Source organism: Ictalurus punctatus, chromosome 28, assembly GCF_001660625.3.
Source record: "Ictalurus punctatus breed USDA103 chromosome 28, Coco_2.0, whole genome shotgun sequence".
Lineage (NCBI taxonomy): Eukaryota > Metazoa > Chordata > Actinopteri > Siluriformes > Ictaluridae > Ictalurus > Ictalurus punctatus.
The window spans coordinates 11,780,681-11,799,091 of NC_030443.2; the positions used below are offsets into that span (position 1 = coordinate 11,780,681).

Genomic DNA, 18,411 nt, shown 5'->3' on the forward strand with positions numbered 1-18,411 from the left:
ACACACACACACATTTGCTGAAATACAGATAGGCAACAGAGTTTTTGCTTTCCTTTTTTTTTTTTTCTTTTAAGTCATGTGTTTTAAGTTTGTAATGAAGTCATGCCATGCCACAAAGCACAAAATGGTTCTGTTATTTTATTTTATTTTATTTTATTTATTTTTTCTTGAAACAGAAATTTGGCTTTGGCCTTCTAGCCCATTTATACCAGCCAGCCCTGGTTTGCAGGTTATGAAGTAATGCTGTACTCAACCGTGACCGGTTCATTTTGCTTTTGCGTGCAGTTTAGAGTGAACGTATTCCACCTTGGGCAAATATTGTTTTTCACATGTGATAGATGAATGTGTGAAAAGAGCTAGTGTGTGCATTTTGTTGCTCTGCTTGCATGTTTTGCTGTATTTCTTCATACACAGCCACTTTCTGTCTTTTTGTGTAAGAATTTAGCGTGTGTGTGTGTGTGTGTGTGTGTGTGTGTGTTGGCAGCTAAATGTTTCCCTTCTAAGAACAGAAACCTACTGGGCAACTGAGGAGCAGAACAAATTTCTCCACAATGTAGGATTTCATTCAGGTCCCTCAACTTCCGGATTGACTCTTTCATTGCCTGATGAAAATTCAGTCCCTCTCCACCTCTCTGTTTGGAGGCATGAAGAAGAGGAACGCTTCTGTTCTGACCCTGTGAAAGTCTCCATTCTTCCTTCTCAGGTATTTGCAGTATGCACTTTTCACATTAGGGTCCATTCATGCATGCACCCTTTCTATCAAGTCCCCTAGATCGGATGTTCTGCCCAAGATTATTGACTTGATTTTTCTTTATAAATATGGCTCAGTTTGTGTCATTTAGTCTTCTCCTCATTCCAAATTTGGAATGTGCATTTCAATAAGGACTAAATGATCTGTGCACAGCGTTATTTACATCCTGGATTTCAACAAGATGAGAAAAAAAACCAGACAACCCTTCATGGTTTGATTAAATAAGTTTATTTTCATGACTTACATATATGTTTACATCTCATATCACTCCTGCTGGAGCATCACAGTTACTATATCGTAATAATAGTGTTTTATTGGACTTTTTTTTTGTTCTCTTCAACCACGCTTGCGCTTAAAAATAAAATTCCCTTTAAGTTTCTGCTCGACATCAGAAACAGGTTTCTTTTTACATGACTCTTGTATGACAAGAAAGAACACATTCTCGATACACACCATCAACTCCATGACTCTTTGATTAAAGTGATCTTGTAAAAAAACAAAACAAAACAAAAAAACAGATATTGTATGTCGTTGATGGTGATTATATTTTGGCATTGTCATTCTCAAGACTGTAGATCATCTAATAAACAAAAACAAAAATAAACATGAATAAACATGTAGCTTGAATATGTAATGTGACTAAATAGGTACAGTCTCTATAGCACATAATGACAGTGTACAACTATTGGATTGGTGGGGGGAAATAACCCTGAACACACCCAAATGTGCAAAACGCATAAATAAAAAGTGACATTTGATTGGTCTAGGACTTGGGTGTACTGTAAATTCATGCTGTGCTGTTGTTTGGTATGTGTGCATAAGCTGGTGTGCGTGTGCGTGCGTGCATGTGTGTGTGTGTGTGTGTGTGTGTGCATGAGTATGAATGAGCACAGTTCCTTGAGATGATGAACTATCCAGGCTTTTTCACTAATAACGACAAAATGGAGAGTAAAAATCACAATCTCCAGAAGCTTCTTGTCCATTTGTAGAGATTTCTTAAAAATGCTAATACATAAAATGAAAAATAAATACCTTGCATCAAAGCTAGTTTACAATATATTAAAATCACTGCATAATTGTCTATTTTTTATAGCAATATCATATATAAAACTAACATTTGTAAAAAGAACAGGGGAAAAAAAGACATCCTTTAAAAGAAGAATACAAAAAGCTTAATTAAAATGAATTTGCATGTGTAAACACATTGGATCGGATAGAATCACATTCAGATAGCTTTTCACCTGGCATGATGAAAGCTCAGAGAAATAAACATGGTGTCCTGCAGTCCCAGTGATGAGTCAGACCTTCACAATACAGCGTTTTTGTTGTTGTTGTTGTTGTTGTTTGTGTGTTGTTTATTTGTTGTTGTTTTTTGTCTCTTCCGGAATAAATGACACTTCAATATATATGCAAGGTGCTTTTTTCAATGTGAAAAAAGGCTGAACCTCTCCTCTTTTTTATTTTTATTTTCGGAGAGGACGTCTACACTATACAACAGCTTCAAAGGCCGATCATTTCCATTTGGTGAAAGGTTTCTTGTGAGTCATATGCGCTAAAATTAAAACACCTAATGATTAAAACGGCAACTGAACTCGGCGTGAAAATATAGAAATCATTGCTTCTTATCAAAGCTTTTCCTTTCTGGAAAGGTTAAGTGGATTTTAGGAAATTGCATATTTTACAACAAACTGTATTTACAAATCGTTTGAGAAACAGCAATAATATATAATTTCACAATAAAAACGATAAACTCTTTGTAGGTTTTCATTCTTTTTTCCCCCCATACCTAGGACGTCTTTAAAAGCAAAGTGCTTTTCCTAATTTCTACAAATACTTAATTAGTCATGTCTACTTGGTAGTGTTTCAAACATTTTGAAAAAATTTCCACTATCTATGAAACGTATATTTTAGCAACAAGTGTCACCCTGTTAAAAAACTAAATCCCAAACTTTGACCTGTTCGTAATAGTTTTGTTAAGTTCTCTCGTAACATGGCCATAACGACATGAAGTGGTTAACACCTTCTTTTTTCTAATCATAAATAACCCAAAGGTAATATATTCCCTTTAAATAAAACCCCCAACAAATTCAACCTAACCTTTTTTTTTCTTGGATGGGTTTCAGTAGCTGTTTGACAAAGTTAGACGTATCACTATTCAAGCTCTCTCGTGCGCACATACAGGAAGGTATATCTTCTGAAGGAATATTGGAACCCAGCATACAAAGACGACTATTCCAACACACTGGTGCTTGTTAAATCTTATCCTCTGCTTCTTTTTCCATGGAGTGAGCTGGCACCTTGTAAAGAATCCTTCAAAGAAAATCATTATCACAAGCCACTAAAGACTTTTCCCACTTGTTATTGTTCCCTTTTGTAAAATCCTTGGCGTGTTATTTGAGGTGTGGATGGTAGGAAGTCTGACAAAAATAAACAGATTTGCAAAGTTCTGATGGATAGTTCATATTTACACTCCAGTGATTCTCTACATTTAACGGCATTTCATTTTTTTTTTTTTTAAAACCCAGAAACCTCTATGAAACACCATGGGTTTCCTATATATGAACATATGAAAATGATAGCGCAAATATATCATAGGTGAATATGTAGTCTGATTGCATCATTTGACTGGCATGGCATTAAAATAGTAAGTGCTAAGACAAAGAAAGATGTAAGGAAAAAGAACAGACATAAAGAAGATGACCAGAGACCAGACTTCTGTCCATGCCAACGTTATTAAGGCAGGATAAACCATACAGCCGTTTCCACTAGATGACAATGATTCCTTCATTTCCGTATTTACACAACCAATCAGTGAGCTCCGTTTGGCTGTAGGCGTGGTCAGTTGTGGGAATGTGATGCTATGGCACTTGGTGCAGATTGACAGGCAGCGTGACAGGACAGAGTGCGTGTTCATGTTCAGTAGTATGGCACTAAGGGGATTATTAAGCCCCTCTTTCAACCCTCCCGAAATCCCTACTGGCCTTTACATGTTGATTTGAGAGCTGCCCACCAGCTGCAGGATGGCTGACTTGCCAGCATTGCTTCACTTGCTTGGTGGGACATGATCGTGTCTGTGCAGCAAAGCAAGTTCAGCTTCCACCCAACAGACATGAAGAGTATGGCAAGAGTGAAGATGATGACCGACGACGGTGATGATGGTGATGTGCAGCATATGTTTCGAGCGGGTTAGCTACTTTTTTTCTCCCCTCTCTCTCCACCTCCCTTCTGTTCATCTCGCCCACTCCTCGGCTCGCTCTCAATCCTCCCACTCCAGACCTTCTATCACTTGGTGACCTATGAAAAAGAGAAAGAGTGAGTGAGTGAGTGAGTGGCTTCCCAACAGGATGTTCTCATGCAATTATCACTTCGAAGCCACCGTGCCATCTGTCTTCTGTTGCTTATGGGTCACGCTGACAAAACAGCGCCCAAAACTCCTTTTCAAGCCATACACTCACTGATCTTCTAATATTATACTTTTACTAGTATTGCCATTATTAGAACACACGAGTGTTCTGTTTTCTTTTTCCCTATCCACAATGTTTAATAAGTCAAGCTTTTTTTTTTTAGGAGCTTTTATCTCATTATGCTTGTAACAATGTACATTTTCAGCTTCAATAAACTGGCTGGAACTAGACACGAGTTAGAGCGTTGGGCCAAGAGCTCTATTGTTTTCAGTATAATATCCCCCAAGTGAATACACACCATCAGACACTATTTTAATGAAATAACTGGTTCAGCCAAATTTGCTTTAACATTGGATTATGGGATTTAAAGCAATAATGCACTCGTGTGTTCAATTCCCCTTAATTGCATTAAATTACAAAGACTATTGTCTCTGGAATTCATTTAATTCCCTCTTTGTCAACACCGAAAGGGTGAAAATTCACTTATATATGCACCTGAAAAGTACAGCATCTCTTAGGTGACTCTTTTGTGGAATGTCATAATTTCTGTTAATGTGTGGGAAAACAAAGTTAATTTGCCTTGACAATTCAGGTGAGGTGTTGCAGTGACAGTGACTCCAGTATGTCTTCATGCGTCGCTCAATGAGCGACGTAAAGTGTAATTTTATCAAACATCTCCATGCTTAGTTCTCGTTAATCACTTATCGATCATTTAAAATGAGTCAGACGCCGATTTCTTTGACTCACTCTTGTTAAAATTTAACTCACCATGAGTTAAGTTTTCTTGTGATCACAAAACAGACCGCAGGTAACCTGGGCTTAATATATTCATTTGTGGTCACACCTTAATAATATTTTTTTTTTAAAAACACCATATCACTGCAGCAGCGCTACAGATATGCAGCACAGTTATGCATACTTTTCAGTATTATGACTATGCTTATTTAATGGTTTGAATTATGTTGTGAGGACATTTCCTAACTTAAAAGTGATGCCTCATAGAAGGTTATGTCAATCAGTTTCCCAATTTGTGCTCTGTAAAATACTTGTCCATCTGCTAGTTCAGTTGTACTGAATAGAACTCAAAAGCATTGCCCTTGCACCACAGCATATAAGATAACCTCAGTTAAGGGCTCTCCTGAGAGACTAAGTGTCCTGAGACTTGCTGTCTTGCCCTGGATCAGGTCACAAGAGAGATATTTAATTGGATCTGGGTTTATCTGATCTCTGTCTAGGTTTGCAGCAGTAAAAGGCTAATAATTTCAGCACTGCCATTTCAGCAAATAGCTTCAGCAAATGGCACAGCTTTCCACTTGTCTTTGACTTTCCCTTTAAAATGCCATTCTTGCTTCTCGTTTCATCATCTGCAGGAGTTAATGTAAAGGTTGCTAATGGATAGCTGGTGATCTCTACACAAAGCACCTTAATACTATGCAAATCATTAATGAGAATGGAAAAAACGACAATTTGAGCCACCAATGCAGAGAAATACCATAATTCAATTGTTTATCGTAGTATTGGCATCTTGTTAGTCAAACATCAATTGGAAATAATGGCTAGATTTTCTGTTTGTGGAAAGTTGTGTTGATCTTCATGGTTGAGTCTGTATCGATATTACTACCATGTTTATTCTAATTAGCGAATGACTTTAACCTCTCAATCAGCATGGCTTTTAATCAACTTTTAATTAGTTATGTGTCCAGATGGGAAGTATGAATATTGTGATATGCTGTAAACTTGGCTGGAAGTGAGGAGATCATGGGGTCAAGCCCTGCTGCTGGTTTCAGCAAAGCAAAGGCTCGCATCTATATGCATGCATATCTGAAAATCACATGCCATTTATTCATTAAGAAAATGTGCGTCATTCCAGCCAACAGGAATCTGGACAAACACAAGAGTTGGTCGTGTGCATACCATCGCATTGCCTTTCCTCAACATGATAACCTTCCAAAGCGGCGTCACAACAACATTAAAAACAGAAAGCCACCTCTGTAACTCTATCCAGGCGCTGATTTTGTTATTTTTAGTTGAGTACACCCAAACACCCATTGTAAAGGTCTGTAACTCTGGAAAGCTTGACGTGGCTTGTTCCCTGCCTGCAATATGTTTTGTTTTCTTCCTCAACCCCCCCCTTTTTTTTTCTTTTTAGGCAAGCGGGGTTCTGGCAATTACACGCACTGGCACGAGCGAAGTGTGAGTGTGTAAGGCTGATAAGAGGAGGAGGAAGGGCAGGAATGTGCTCATGAAAGGGTGCTAGATATCAGCTTGGCCCGTGTATTACACATAATAGATATGAGAAGTGAGATCAATCTCATTATGCTTCAACTGTATTCATTTCTATTCTATTCCTTCACTGCAGGAAACATACCGAGAGTCTTTATTATTCTCTTCTCAGTAAAGTTTTAAAATCAAATAAAGGTCTCTCGGCTTAAATGCCAATGAAATGACACACTGCCTTAGAAAATGACTCTGAAAGCTTTTAGAAACAAATTAAGTGACTCAGTGAAGTGCAATTTGACTTTGTCTTACCTTTACTGCAGACAGCGATCGGGAGAGCTGCTTCGTCCTTGAGAAACAAAAGATAGAAGATATGAGGAGATATGACAGATAACCATTACACACAATTTCTTTTCGTTATTTTCTCCCCAATTTGGCTTGGTCAGTTCCCACCCACTAGCTAATCCTACCCGATCACATGACAGCTACCACCTGGAAGAGTGGGGCAAACACTTGCTTCCTCTGTGACATGAATCCAACCTCCACAACTTTTTTGAACTGTTGCTCATGTTGCATTACAGGGCAGCCTAACACACTCCAAGGATCCACCCTCTCATCCGCTATTGTCACTCTGACTGACAATGGAGAGAGAGAGAGAGAGAGAGAGAGAGAGAGAGAGAGAGAGAGAGAGAGAGAGAGAGAGAGAGAGAGAGAGAGAGAGAGAGAGAGAGAGAGAGAGAGAGAGTATGCCCTGCATCCTAGTCAGAGTGCAATTTTAAGTGCTCTCTAGACTACTGGCCACAGATGGATGTGGCATCATCAATGTTTGAAGTTCTGATGATTAAGCAAGCTGTTCTTTCAACCAATCCACCACACGTTTAAAAGTTACTACTACTACAGCTTCAACAGAATTCATTCGTATCTCAGACAAACTCCTGCATCCTGATATTTCTTTATTTTTATAAGAGACATGTTTTGTTAAAATTAATGTGATAACGACTCACATTTGTTCTATCTGCTGTATCTCGTACAGTAGGTAAGTTATGCCCATATACTGTACATGCTGTGCCCTTGAGCCCTTCAGTGCACTTAATGATGCCACGGCAGCAAAACTGATGGGACGGCTGAGCCTCACACATATATTTGTGTATGTGTGTGTGTGTGTACGCGTCTATGTGACTGTGAGTGCATCTGTGAGCAATCTGTGTCTTACTTTGTTCTATAAATGGCTTCCTTTCAGCCAAAAAAAGACCAAAACCAAGAAATAATAAGTCACAGGGTAGGAGGCACAGAAATAGATGCCGTCGTTCGGGTGAATGCTGTTCATCCTTCTACTTGGCCTTTTATATATATGTATATATAGAGATAGGGGTCACCAAGGACAGCAGACTGAACTGTTTTAAGTCCTATAAGAGATATTTGTGAACCATAGACTACAGTCTTGACCAAACACAGTTTTTTTTATAAGTCCTATTAGTAAACTGATTCTGATCTGCCATATATTGTATTTTTCATTCGTAAAGTGTTTTCCTGGGAGGGGATTATGAAAGGTCATGGAATTTTTATGTGGTTTTTTTTTTTTTTTTTTTTTTGCAAAACAGCATGTTCTTGTTGTCAGGGACATTTTATTCACAATAGAAACATGCCCTTTAGTACAATAATAAAGTACAATAGTGGTACCCTTTATTCCCCAAATCCTTTGACTGAAAGCTTTTAGTTTGGTTAGGTTCTCTGTTTAATGTCTTACAAAAGAAGTGATTATTTTTAAACGCCCCTGTCGACGAACAGCTTAAGAACGCTTATCTTTGAACGCCAGTGCTACTGTATTAGAGTTCCTCAGAACATGCATAATTCTCAGGAAGTGTGTCCTGCTCTACACTGTACATCGAGTACTATCTGTTCCTGAATGTCACAAAGGTTAATGCGGTTAATACACAGGATGCAATGCAGTCGAGCCACTAACCCACACTGCACAATGATGTGGTAATACACAGACCGCAGGAGGAGTGTTACGGAAGGTGCTGTGGGAGTCGTTAACTTCTAATGGTCACATCTTGCAGCTGTACAAGGTTTATAATCTATATTATGGGAATATCAGTATCGAGGTATTTATATAGTATGAACATCCACTTAATATGTAAGGGCAAAATATATTGATTGAGCTAATAAAATATATGAAAAGTTGATGTAACTGTATACAGTAACTTGGAATTTATCAAATATAAAGCCTGCGCGAGACACTACTCAATACTGAGTTGTCACTACAAATGAGCTGGAGTACTGATTTTGCCTGATTAGGTACATTGGTTTAAGCCCAAGTAAAAACGAATCCCAGCATGGGAAAGTAATGAGTCCTGGCCTTCAGGGAGTCCATAGACGGCCACAGACGGTAAGAATGCCACCCCGCCTAAAAATGTCTCCAACCAGACTGGAAGGAAATCATTTCTAAACGGAAGCAAAAACAGGAAGCTTGCTTGATAATAGAAAGTATCTGGATGTTGCACTGAGGGTTCTGAATTTCTGTTTGTCTTTGCCTTTTAAGGCACTAGGATGCTTCCAGGTTTTTAAGGATATGTGTTTTTGTAATGCGCCATTTTTATTCGACTGTAAACATCGCAGGCTGTAGCTTTCTGTATGATCTAAGTGAATAAGCAGTGGATTGTGATATTGTGTACTGTAAGAATAGCTTTAGTCAGCACTGCAGTTTCGCTGACTTACAGCTCTTTCTCCACGATTCTTGTTTTACTAGACAAAATGAAATTCCCAGTGCATGAGCCTGAGATCAGACGTGTGATTTTCTGACCAGTGGAAGCTGATTACCGGTAATATGCCTTAAACTGACATTTGTCCTTGTTAATATACCGACTTCTAAAACTATAGCGCAGCATAGGTTATTACTCTGGGATTTCTGCAGTCTGTCATCTGTGCTGCAGAAAGCTCTTTGTTTAGATAGAGGCAGATTTTAATCTCATCCTCATCCCGTTTTCCCACTCATTCATCCTCTTGGATTAGCTCCTCCACCTGAGGCCATTCACTAGTGTACAAGCACTGCCAAGATCACCATAATCGCCATAGCAACAGCCATTTTTCTAGACTCCCATTATGTGATGATAATGAAAAATTACCCCTTTGCTTTTCAGTGCTTGGATAAAATTCAGTGGGATGGGAAAAAAAATGTGTGCATCAAGTGTCATGTTGAAATAACATTTGTATTAACAAATTTATAATTCAAAAGCCAGGCACTCACTGTTTCTCTGCTTTTTCCCGGTCGTCTAGAAAGAAGAGGGCTGTGGCGAGGAAGAACATCCCCCCAAGGACAATAACGAAGGGGCAAAGCATGAGGGCGTAGCCTAAGCTCAGGAACTGCCAAAGCACTGACGTTGCGTAGCTCTCCTGCAGAGCGTCTGATATCTTAGGAAGATACACACGCACACACACACACACACACAAACACACACACACACACACACACACACACACACACACGAAGCATATACTTTAGAAAACAATGGCATAGCAGGCAGCCAATCATCCTTAAAGGTGACTCCCAAATATGGTTTCCATGGACTGAAGAGTGTTTGTAATTCTTTAAGAATGTAAGTGCAATATCCTTGTATAGAATTGGCTTAGACAATGATTAATAGCTGATAATAGGTGAGTGTCACAAACACATCCTTTAATCAATAACAAGGTTACACAAACACGATTACGAAATTGATTAGAGTGTGGATTGTCTGCGCAAAGCCTCTGTTTAAATGCTCAGTTCCTCTTTAAATCGAAATTTTGACACATAAACCCATTCTTTTCCTTCTTACACTAAAGGCATTTTTGTGAATATAGTGATCCAAGATGTCAGTTTCCACGGTATGAAAGCACAAGTCTGTGGGAAATGCCTACATACGCATGTTTAAGGATGTTTTGGCGTCTTTAATCATGCAAATGCATTAAGGAACATGCGTCTGCTTTGTTACACTGACCGCTCACATGTTTCATCATTAACAAAACGATGCTAAGGAGTGCTACTGAGAATCCTCTCACCCCCATGCACGCCGTACAACCTGCTACGCTAATCCGCTAGCATCAGCGCTGAAATACGTCTCCCACAGGGATGCGAAGGACCGCTGAGTCTAAAAGGGGGTGCTGACAAGTGAAGTTCAGAATGCACTTAGAAATAAGTATGCGTTCTTTTGGAAATTAAGCACGCCGCCAAATCACATTAGCTGTCAGACGTTTTTAAAGGTCAAGAAGGATAGGGTGAGATTCTGAGATTATGCATGGCGTGTATAACTATATCTTAAAATAACATTCTTTTGCGGTAGATTATTGTAGATAGCTGACAATATTACACTGCCACCCACTAAGCCCAAAGCCATTTGTTGCATTTAAGCAGGTATCACAAATGAGGCATGAGGCATATATTTCTCACCAAGTGAAATGTATCATTGTTTATATTTGGTCTTTTTGATCAACTTTTCCGTACTGTAAATGTTCTCCACAAACCTCACAGGTTTTTCAGTACTCTAAAGGCTGAGAATTCTTCAAGAGCCTTCGGTGTATAAAAGAATCTTTCGTCTCTCCACTCTTCATCTTGAAGAATTACCATGCGATCGTTAAGATCTGATCACACCAGTGTGGTTTTCTCAAGTCTTTGCAATTTGTTGTCCATAGCCTGGAGCATTTTGTGAATTCTGTGCGTCACTGTTCCTTTCACACCACCATGTTAGACTTTGGCGTGAAATAGCTGAGTCATATTTGACGTGGGATGCTTTCCGACCACTAGCAGGGCTGACATGTGTAAAGCTTTCCTTTGCACCGCTAGCCATGACCATGTGACCTTATCTGAGGGGAGAGAGAGAATTTTTACGGAAGCAGCCTTAACCAACATGTCCTGGATCACGGGCTTATGATGGAGTTTTCATCCACACAAAACTTGCTTCCAAAAGTGCCAGTGTGATTCTGGGGTGATCCAATGTTTTTTTTTTGTTTTTTTTTGTAGACACCCTTTTTTTTTTTTCTTCTACAGACACTGTAGAAGATGTCTGCCTTCCAAATATGTCAAATCAGACCTGCCAACTTTAGAGTAGATTTGTCCCGATTTCTAAATTAACGCATAATAAATGTTCGTCTAACACTCGTTCATCTACTTTTGTTATTTTTAGACTTTAAAAAAAAAAAAAAGGTTTCCCACAGGGAAGCTCTGCATGATTTCAGGCTTTGATAAAAATCTTTCATCATCAAGTGTGGCTAATTGTTCATTTGTACTAGAACAAGACTGTTTAAGCACATAATGAGTCTCATTTCCTAATTAATACGCGTGCTTTCTATACAAATGTAGTCTTTGGACTTGTCATAGCACCACACATTATAAAGTCTCAACATGCTAACTCTTACTATGTAAAAAAACTTTCTATCAGAGGAGAATGGGCTAGAGGCGGTGGCTCTGCATTTAAGGATTAGCAAGCCAAAGGCCTGGTTAAATATAAACGCTGAAGAATCCCTCAAGGCTTACACGCTAGAGTAATTCCAATATTATACTATGATTGAGAGATTGTGTTGTACAAACCGCTTATTATAGGCAGGTCAGACTCACCTGAGGGTTTGTGTGTCTGAGTGTGTGTGTGTGTCTGAGTGTATGTGTGTGACTGGAGGGCGGTTGGATAATGAGAGTATAAAATGAGACAGTTTATATTCATGGCAGTGTTTCATTCATTTACGTTATTTCCTACGTCTTTAGAGAAACTGTGTAAAAATCCAGTATGCAGATGCAGATTATTGCTTGGATAAGAAAGAATTTCAGAAGAACAATAGCCCTGACCTTAAGGACAGCTCTCAGGTCAATAGCATGCATGGCAGGGGTTACGAACTAGTCTAAGAACACATACAGGATTTGCTATTAAACTTGGAAAAGCTTTCAGCATTCCTCCGCAGAATGCCAGGTACGCCGAACAGCAGTCGAAGGGAAGTCTGGCTCAATGCTGTGGCGTTTTTTTTTTTCCTGTTCTAGTGGAAGTACCAGTTTACCAGTTCCATTTGTTTTGGAGTAGCTGCCTTAATGGTACTTTCTTCCCAGAACACATTTTTCCTTTGATAGCAAGTTAAACATAATGGTACTGGGCATGAAAAGCATGGCTCATCTGAGGACCTATTGTCTTACATCGGTGGTCAAAACGGCGAAAGGGAACCGTTGTGTTTTTATGTCCTTGAATGTGCCAGTAAATGGCATTTACAAAAGCTGAATCTGCATGGGAGGGGGGATTACTGGAATGAGAACTTGCACTCCGGTGCATAAGATGGGAACCTGTACTCCTGTTGAGCAACCTTTCCTTTAAAGCATTTCCTTTTAAAACTCTCCACACAGATGCACTTTAAGGTGCTCATGTGCATTGGGACTGTACAGACCTGTGAACAAGCATCTGGAAAGTCTATCACAAGCTAAGGATAAGCTTCTCATCGTCTCTTATCTGCATTTCCCCGTCATTACAAATTTGTTTGTTTTGTATTCTAGTAATTTAATGGTTCATGTGCAGGGGTGGAAAGTGATAAACTACATGTGCTCTCTTTACAGTACATTCCTTTTAACAGGGAAAGCGCAATAATGTATAGAGCATGTGCTTGGATTGAAAACCACTGCACTACTGCATTGCTGCACTAGCCCTGATGTAATTTACATGTGATCGATCAGAGTTTTTCAGCGCATGGGGGCAGGTTTGTGTGGGAAGGAGCGTAGAATCTTTTATAAAGGGTGCATCATAATCAGCTCCCTAGTTCAGTAGTCAGGGCACTGATCAGGAAGTCGGCCATTTTAAAGGCTGTTGCAATCACAAAATCCTTCCAGTTCGTTCGTTCGTTCGTTCGTTCCCTAAAGCAATCCCACAGTGCACTGCAAAAACTAGGGAGCATCGATGCTCACTATGTTCCCTTACTGGCAATGACGTCATATTTTCTGAAGCCTCTCAGCTCGGAAAAAATGGCAGACGAGCTCTCAGCCAACGTTGTCTACAAATGTCAGTAGCTTCAATTGAATACTTACGTTAGCGATTTCTAACTATATTTGATGATGTGTATTCAGTTTGTTTGACTTTTAAGTGTTTAGTGATTTTTAAAAATCCCCTAGCTAGCCTACAATCCTGCTTCAAGCACCATGTGAGAAACGCGTGTGATTAAGCTAACAAATTTACATGACATATAATGTCAGAAAGATATCGGACCTGATGATGTGTATGTGTAGTGAGGCAGGGTCCTTACCAGCACCCAAGTTCGTGTGCACGATATACTGATTCACAACCTAGGAAGCTGATTGAGACACGCCTAAAGATTCATTGTGTGTGTATAGTAAGTGTGGGAGATTCTTACCAAGCCAATGAGATACGGACTCCCTGCATCCCCTAATAAATGGGACGTGAAGCTCTGAAAGGCGACTGCAGTGGCTCTTCTGGTCGGTATGACAACATACTGCAGAGAGAAATAAGGGGAAGAGAGACAAAATTGTAGAGGTCAAGAGGTCAGTGGGTAATATCATAAATCCATCCAGAAGTGAAATATAAAAATTCCAGAAGATGAGTAGAGCCTAAGTGTGCTGTAAAGTGTTAGCACCTCTCTGTCCACACACACACACACACACACACACACATTCAGCAGACTGGAGTCAGCTGGTCTCTGCAATTTGCAGGAAGTCCTATTTTATTTAGGTCAGCCACCTTAATTATCTTTCTCTGTCTCTCTCTCTCTTCCTCCCTCTGGTTCCTCAGTCGATTCTTCACTTCCTTCACCCCGACATAAAACATGACCTCTCTTCTTGATTGTTATTCCATTCCATTTTCCGCAAGCACAGTTCAAATTACGCGCAATCAGATGCTGCAATTATGCCTTGGACCCCACCCAGCCCATAGCGACCCTCCTTACAGTCACGCATGCAGTCCAAATGAGACACATACCCCAAAAGATGACCAGATTTGTATCAGTAACAGAAGATAAAAACAGGCTTGCGTACGTACCATTAAAATGTCCGCTGTTATGGCCCAGTTCAAGAAGAGTAGCGTCTCTCCTATGAAGATGCAGATCTACGAGGGAGGGAAAATGTGTTAATCATCATTTACTTCCTCACGTACAGTACACACACACACAAAATAAAAAACATTTCAAAATTCCCTCCATTTGAAAAAGTCCTTAGGTCAGGTCATTGAAGGTCAAAGATGAAACTAGCTACTCTCGTTCACCAAATTAAAAAAGGAAAACATTTTCGGAATATGAAAACGTGTAATTATGCTGTGGCTGCATTATTTGGAAACGTAATACTCAATTTTGGAGCAATTGAGCATATTGGTTTTTCCCTCAGACCATAAAACAGAGACAGACTCCCCACACTGTCTACTGTTCACCAAGAAGCTGAACTTTGCAATTATGCGAAAAGTTCAGTTGTTTCAACAGACGTCTCCTCTTCAACAGTCTCGGGAGAAAAAGCAGAGAAGCTCTTCACACCACAGCAAGTAACAAGCATTCAGTTCCGTCTGCTTCCCCAGCTGCGTGAATTGCTTAACGTCAAATTAAAATGCAAGCATCGAGTTTCGTAACTGATCAGCGTGTTGCATCCCTGAGCTACGGACATGGCTGGCGGTAGCCCGAAAGCCTGGTGTTTGTGGGATCAAACCAAATGAGGTTCTGCACTGAGATTGTAAGGACTGTATTGGAATGTAACATATGCTGTGGTCATTTTGGAATCCACAGCATAGTTTTTTTTAGACTGGATATGATCAGGATGAGAGGGAAGAGTGTGAGTGTGTGTGGGTGCATGTGCATGTGCGTATATGACAATTAAGGTTCAGACACCGTGACTGACACAGACATATAGACTGATACTGTAATCCCTGCTGGACTCCAGTTAAAGGATGGATGCTGATCAGCGTGTCTGCAGACAAGATGGCAGCTGTCTCTGCTGGAAGTCTCTCCTCTTCTCTCTCTCATTCGCTCTCTCTTCCCTCAGTTACTAGTCTATCTCTCTCATCCATCCACATTCTTTGATTCCACATCTGTCACCATTACATTTCCTTTGCTGAAAGTCTGGAATCACCGTCTAGGATTTTTATTATAGCTGTAAACTTTCATTTACAACGCTGATGAAAAGGGTCTTTCCAGGGTTCTTGGAACATTAAATGTTCTAGATTTTTTCGTTAAAGGTTTCTACTTGAAAGCTTTTCTGAAAGGGAAACGCTTCGTGTTAGGGATCTACTGGTTTCCAGTAGATGGACAAAGCAAAAAAATCCTTTTCTGAGCAGAGCTGGATGCAGTGGTAGAAACTGCAACCCATCACTACCAGAGTTATAGTTGTAACGAGCACTGAGTTGAGGCAGGATGCAAGTGGTGTTTATTAGGAGTAACCCAATAATTATTGCAATATTCAGGCAGGGGACAAAGAACAGGGAGATAACATCAAACGGGGCATATCCTTAATCAAGGCGAGAAAACTCTAGCCAGGATCAAAACCAGGAATACACAGAACTCCAAAACAAGGCTTGGACTTAACGAGACTGAAAGGCATGATAAGATTTCACAACTAGAGGGTTTAACTAGATAGATACCAATCACAGGGCAGGGGAGGACACAAGATTCTAAAAAACAAAAAACACAAAAATTTTCAGAGCCAAGAATGACATGGACTCGTATAAACAGCATTTATAGTGCTGTGAACCGATAGGGGGAATTCAGTATACAGTATTTATTCCTGAGTTCTTTTAATGGCTTGCAAATTTGACTGTTAAATGAAATGAGTTTAATCCAAACCTAATTAGATCTAAAAGAAGTCGCATATTAATCATGTCAACTTGAATCTGATGACAATTTGAATAAAATTATACTGTATTCTGTGAGCGGAAAGCGGAGGAACAAAAGCTCTATGACGCCAATAAATAACTAAAATATTACTGTAAACATTTAAATGACGAGCCTAATATTTGTACTGAGGGGTCCTTGCAAGTTTTTTAATACTTAAAGTGGTCCATTTTTTTTAAGAATGCATTATTTTTGGTGAAAACTGAATGCTAATATTACATAAGATTAATATGCATGGAGAGAATTTCACTACTTTAGCACAATTGTCCCAGTACATGAACGTTTACATGGCACTCAAAAGATACTATTACTGTGCAGGTGGAGACGTACAGTAACTTAGTCATAAAGCATTGTCGAATTGCTGGTTGCACGTAAGCCATTTTCCTTATTGTTCTGGCATGGGTGCCATTTTTGTGGTTAGAAATGAATGCACCTGTGCTGATGTGGGCGTAGTGGCACAACAGGGTGTGTGGCATTCAAAATGTGCCTCAACTACACTTCCAGTTATTTCCTCTACCACATTACCAATCTACGCTAACCCTGCAAATGCAATAAGCGCACTCAAGTGCCCCTGTAAATGCAATAAGGACACTCAAACTGATTATGAAGGCTTAACCAGCAAGTGTTAGAAGAAATATATTGAAAATCAAGGCTTAGTCAGAGATAGTTTTGTTATGCTCTGTTTTTGCCATCTCGCAGAATCTTATCAGTTCTGTTGCAACGTTTTTCTCCCTTTTGGCTGATAAAATGCATGACGTTTGTTTTCACTACAGTACTGCCTGGTAGTTTCAGACTCTATCCTGCTTAAAACGCTTAACAGACAATGTAACGGTAACCTGCATTTCATTTTTCAAGTTCGAAAATATCCCTTGACCTCAACCAGTACGTTAAACATAGAGAATTTTACACCACAGCTTATTATAAAGGGAATCCGTGATGCTGAAACGTAGTAGTTTCATTATATAAAACCTTCAAGCTAAGGAGAATTGGTCTCAGTCCCGACTCCACATTTACATGGTACTCTTAGTCGATGAATAATGGAAGATTTACTTCCACTTACTTCCTTAGCCCAGGAATGACCTTATTTTGGTTCACGAGAGGGACAAGATAATGAATTGGGAGTGGGTGCTGAGTGCCACAGAACATCACTGCTGAGCGTTGGATGAGAAAAGCCTTAACACAGCATTTCTTAACTGCTAAAGATAATATCCTTTACTCTTTAGCTCCTTATGACCATAAGCACTCAAGTGTGCACTTACGTATGCTCCTATGATGCTCTTCTTGGCCACGACGAAGATGAGGCAGATGAAGATGGCTGAGCCCAGCATGCTGACGGCACACACCAGCGGGTCGGCGCGCTCCGTCTTCTGTCGGCAGAGGCGCGTGGTCGCAGCACCAATCACGACACCGAGTAGACCCGTCACACATGTGATGACCCCGAAGATCAGACTAGACACAAAGAGAAAACATCATAACACTGTAACCTCAGTCATTCTTTTTGTGTTATATCAGCTAATATTTACCAAAAAACAATTAATAAAAACAATGAAACATTGATGTACGGTTATTTCCGATTATTGGATTTAAAGAAGCAGTATGTATATTTTGGAACGATCCACTTTCCCCCCAACCACCAGTTCCACTGCATGACAGTACTGTGATTAAGAGGTTTTCTAAAGTATCTTTAAATGTGACTAGTACAGAAACACTTTTAGACATAACAAACTGCGCTTTTAGAAGAACGGAACAGTCCCTCCAAAAAACAATTTTGCAATTGCAGAAATGAACGCAAAAATAAAGCAATCTCCACAATATTCGGAGGAGCTTGCAATTTTTCAGAATGTCTGCAGATTTTCCACAGATTTTGGCCAATGTGTGTCATGTGACCTCATCAGAACGCGCATTCAGCCAAAGCCCTCTTCAATTCACGTGTGTCGAACATGAGTACAGCTAAAAGGTCTCATTCACAAACAAACATTACAGCGCGAGACCGTGCAAAACAATTTCATGCAATAACGATTTCGCCAATTCAAGTAGTTTTCTGCTAAAAAAAAAAAAAAAAGCACAAAAAACTTTACAAACAGCATCACAATGTTGCATCGCAAATTTAAAAAATAAGAAACGCAGAAAAATTAAGCATTTTTTTAAGCAAAAAAAAAAAACTCTGCGAAATCCTGTACAGGACTGACAGAAATGCCACACAGTGATATTTTG

The 18,411-nt window shown here is 39.6% G+C and overlaps 1 protein-coding gene across 1 annotated transcript in view; it reads right to left on the reverse strand.

Moving 5' to 3' along the window:
* Window positions 1-956: 956 nt before the first annotated feature.
* The window catches only part of spns2 (SPNS lysolipid transporter 2, sphingosine-1-phosphate), a 77,905-nt gene continuing 60,450 nt past the window's right edge, over window positions 957-18,411 (reverse strand). The window contains exons 8-13 of the mRNA XM_017460119.3: window positions 17,457-17,646; window positions 14,367-14,432; window positions 13,726-13,824; window positions 9,620-9,783; window positions 6,685-6,721; window positions 957-4,045 (exon numbers count right to left, since the gene is read on the reverse strand). Of these exons, the coding sequence (XP_017315608.1) occupies window positions 4,034-4,045; window positions 6,685-6,721; window positions 9,620-9,783; window positions 13,726-13,824; window positions 14,367-14,432; window positions 17,457-17,646 (568 nt within the window). The 3' untranslated portion in view covers window positions 957-4,033. The remainder of the gene's footprint in view (window positions 4,046-6,684; window positions 6,722-9,619; window positions 9,784-13,725; window positions 13,825-14,366; window positions 14,433-17,456; window positions 17,647-18,411) is intronic.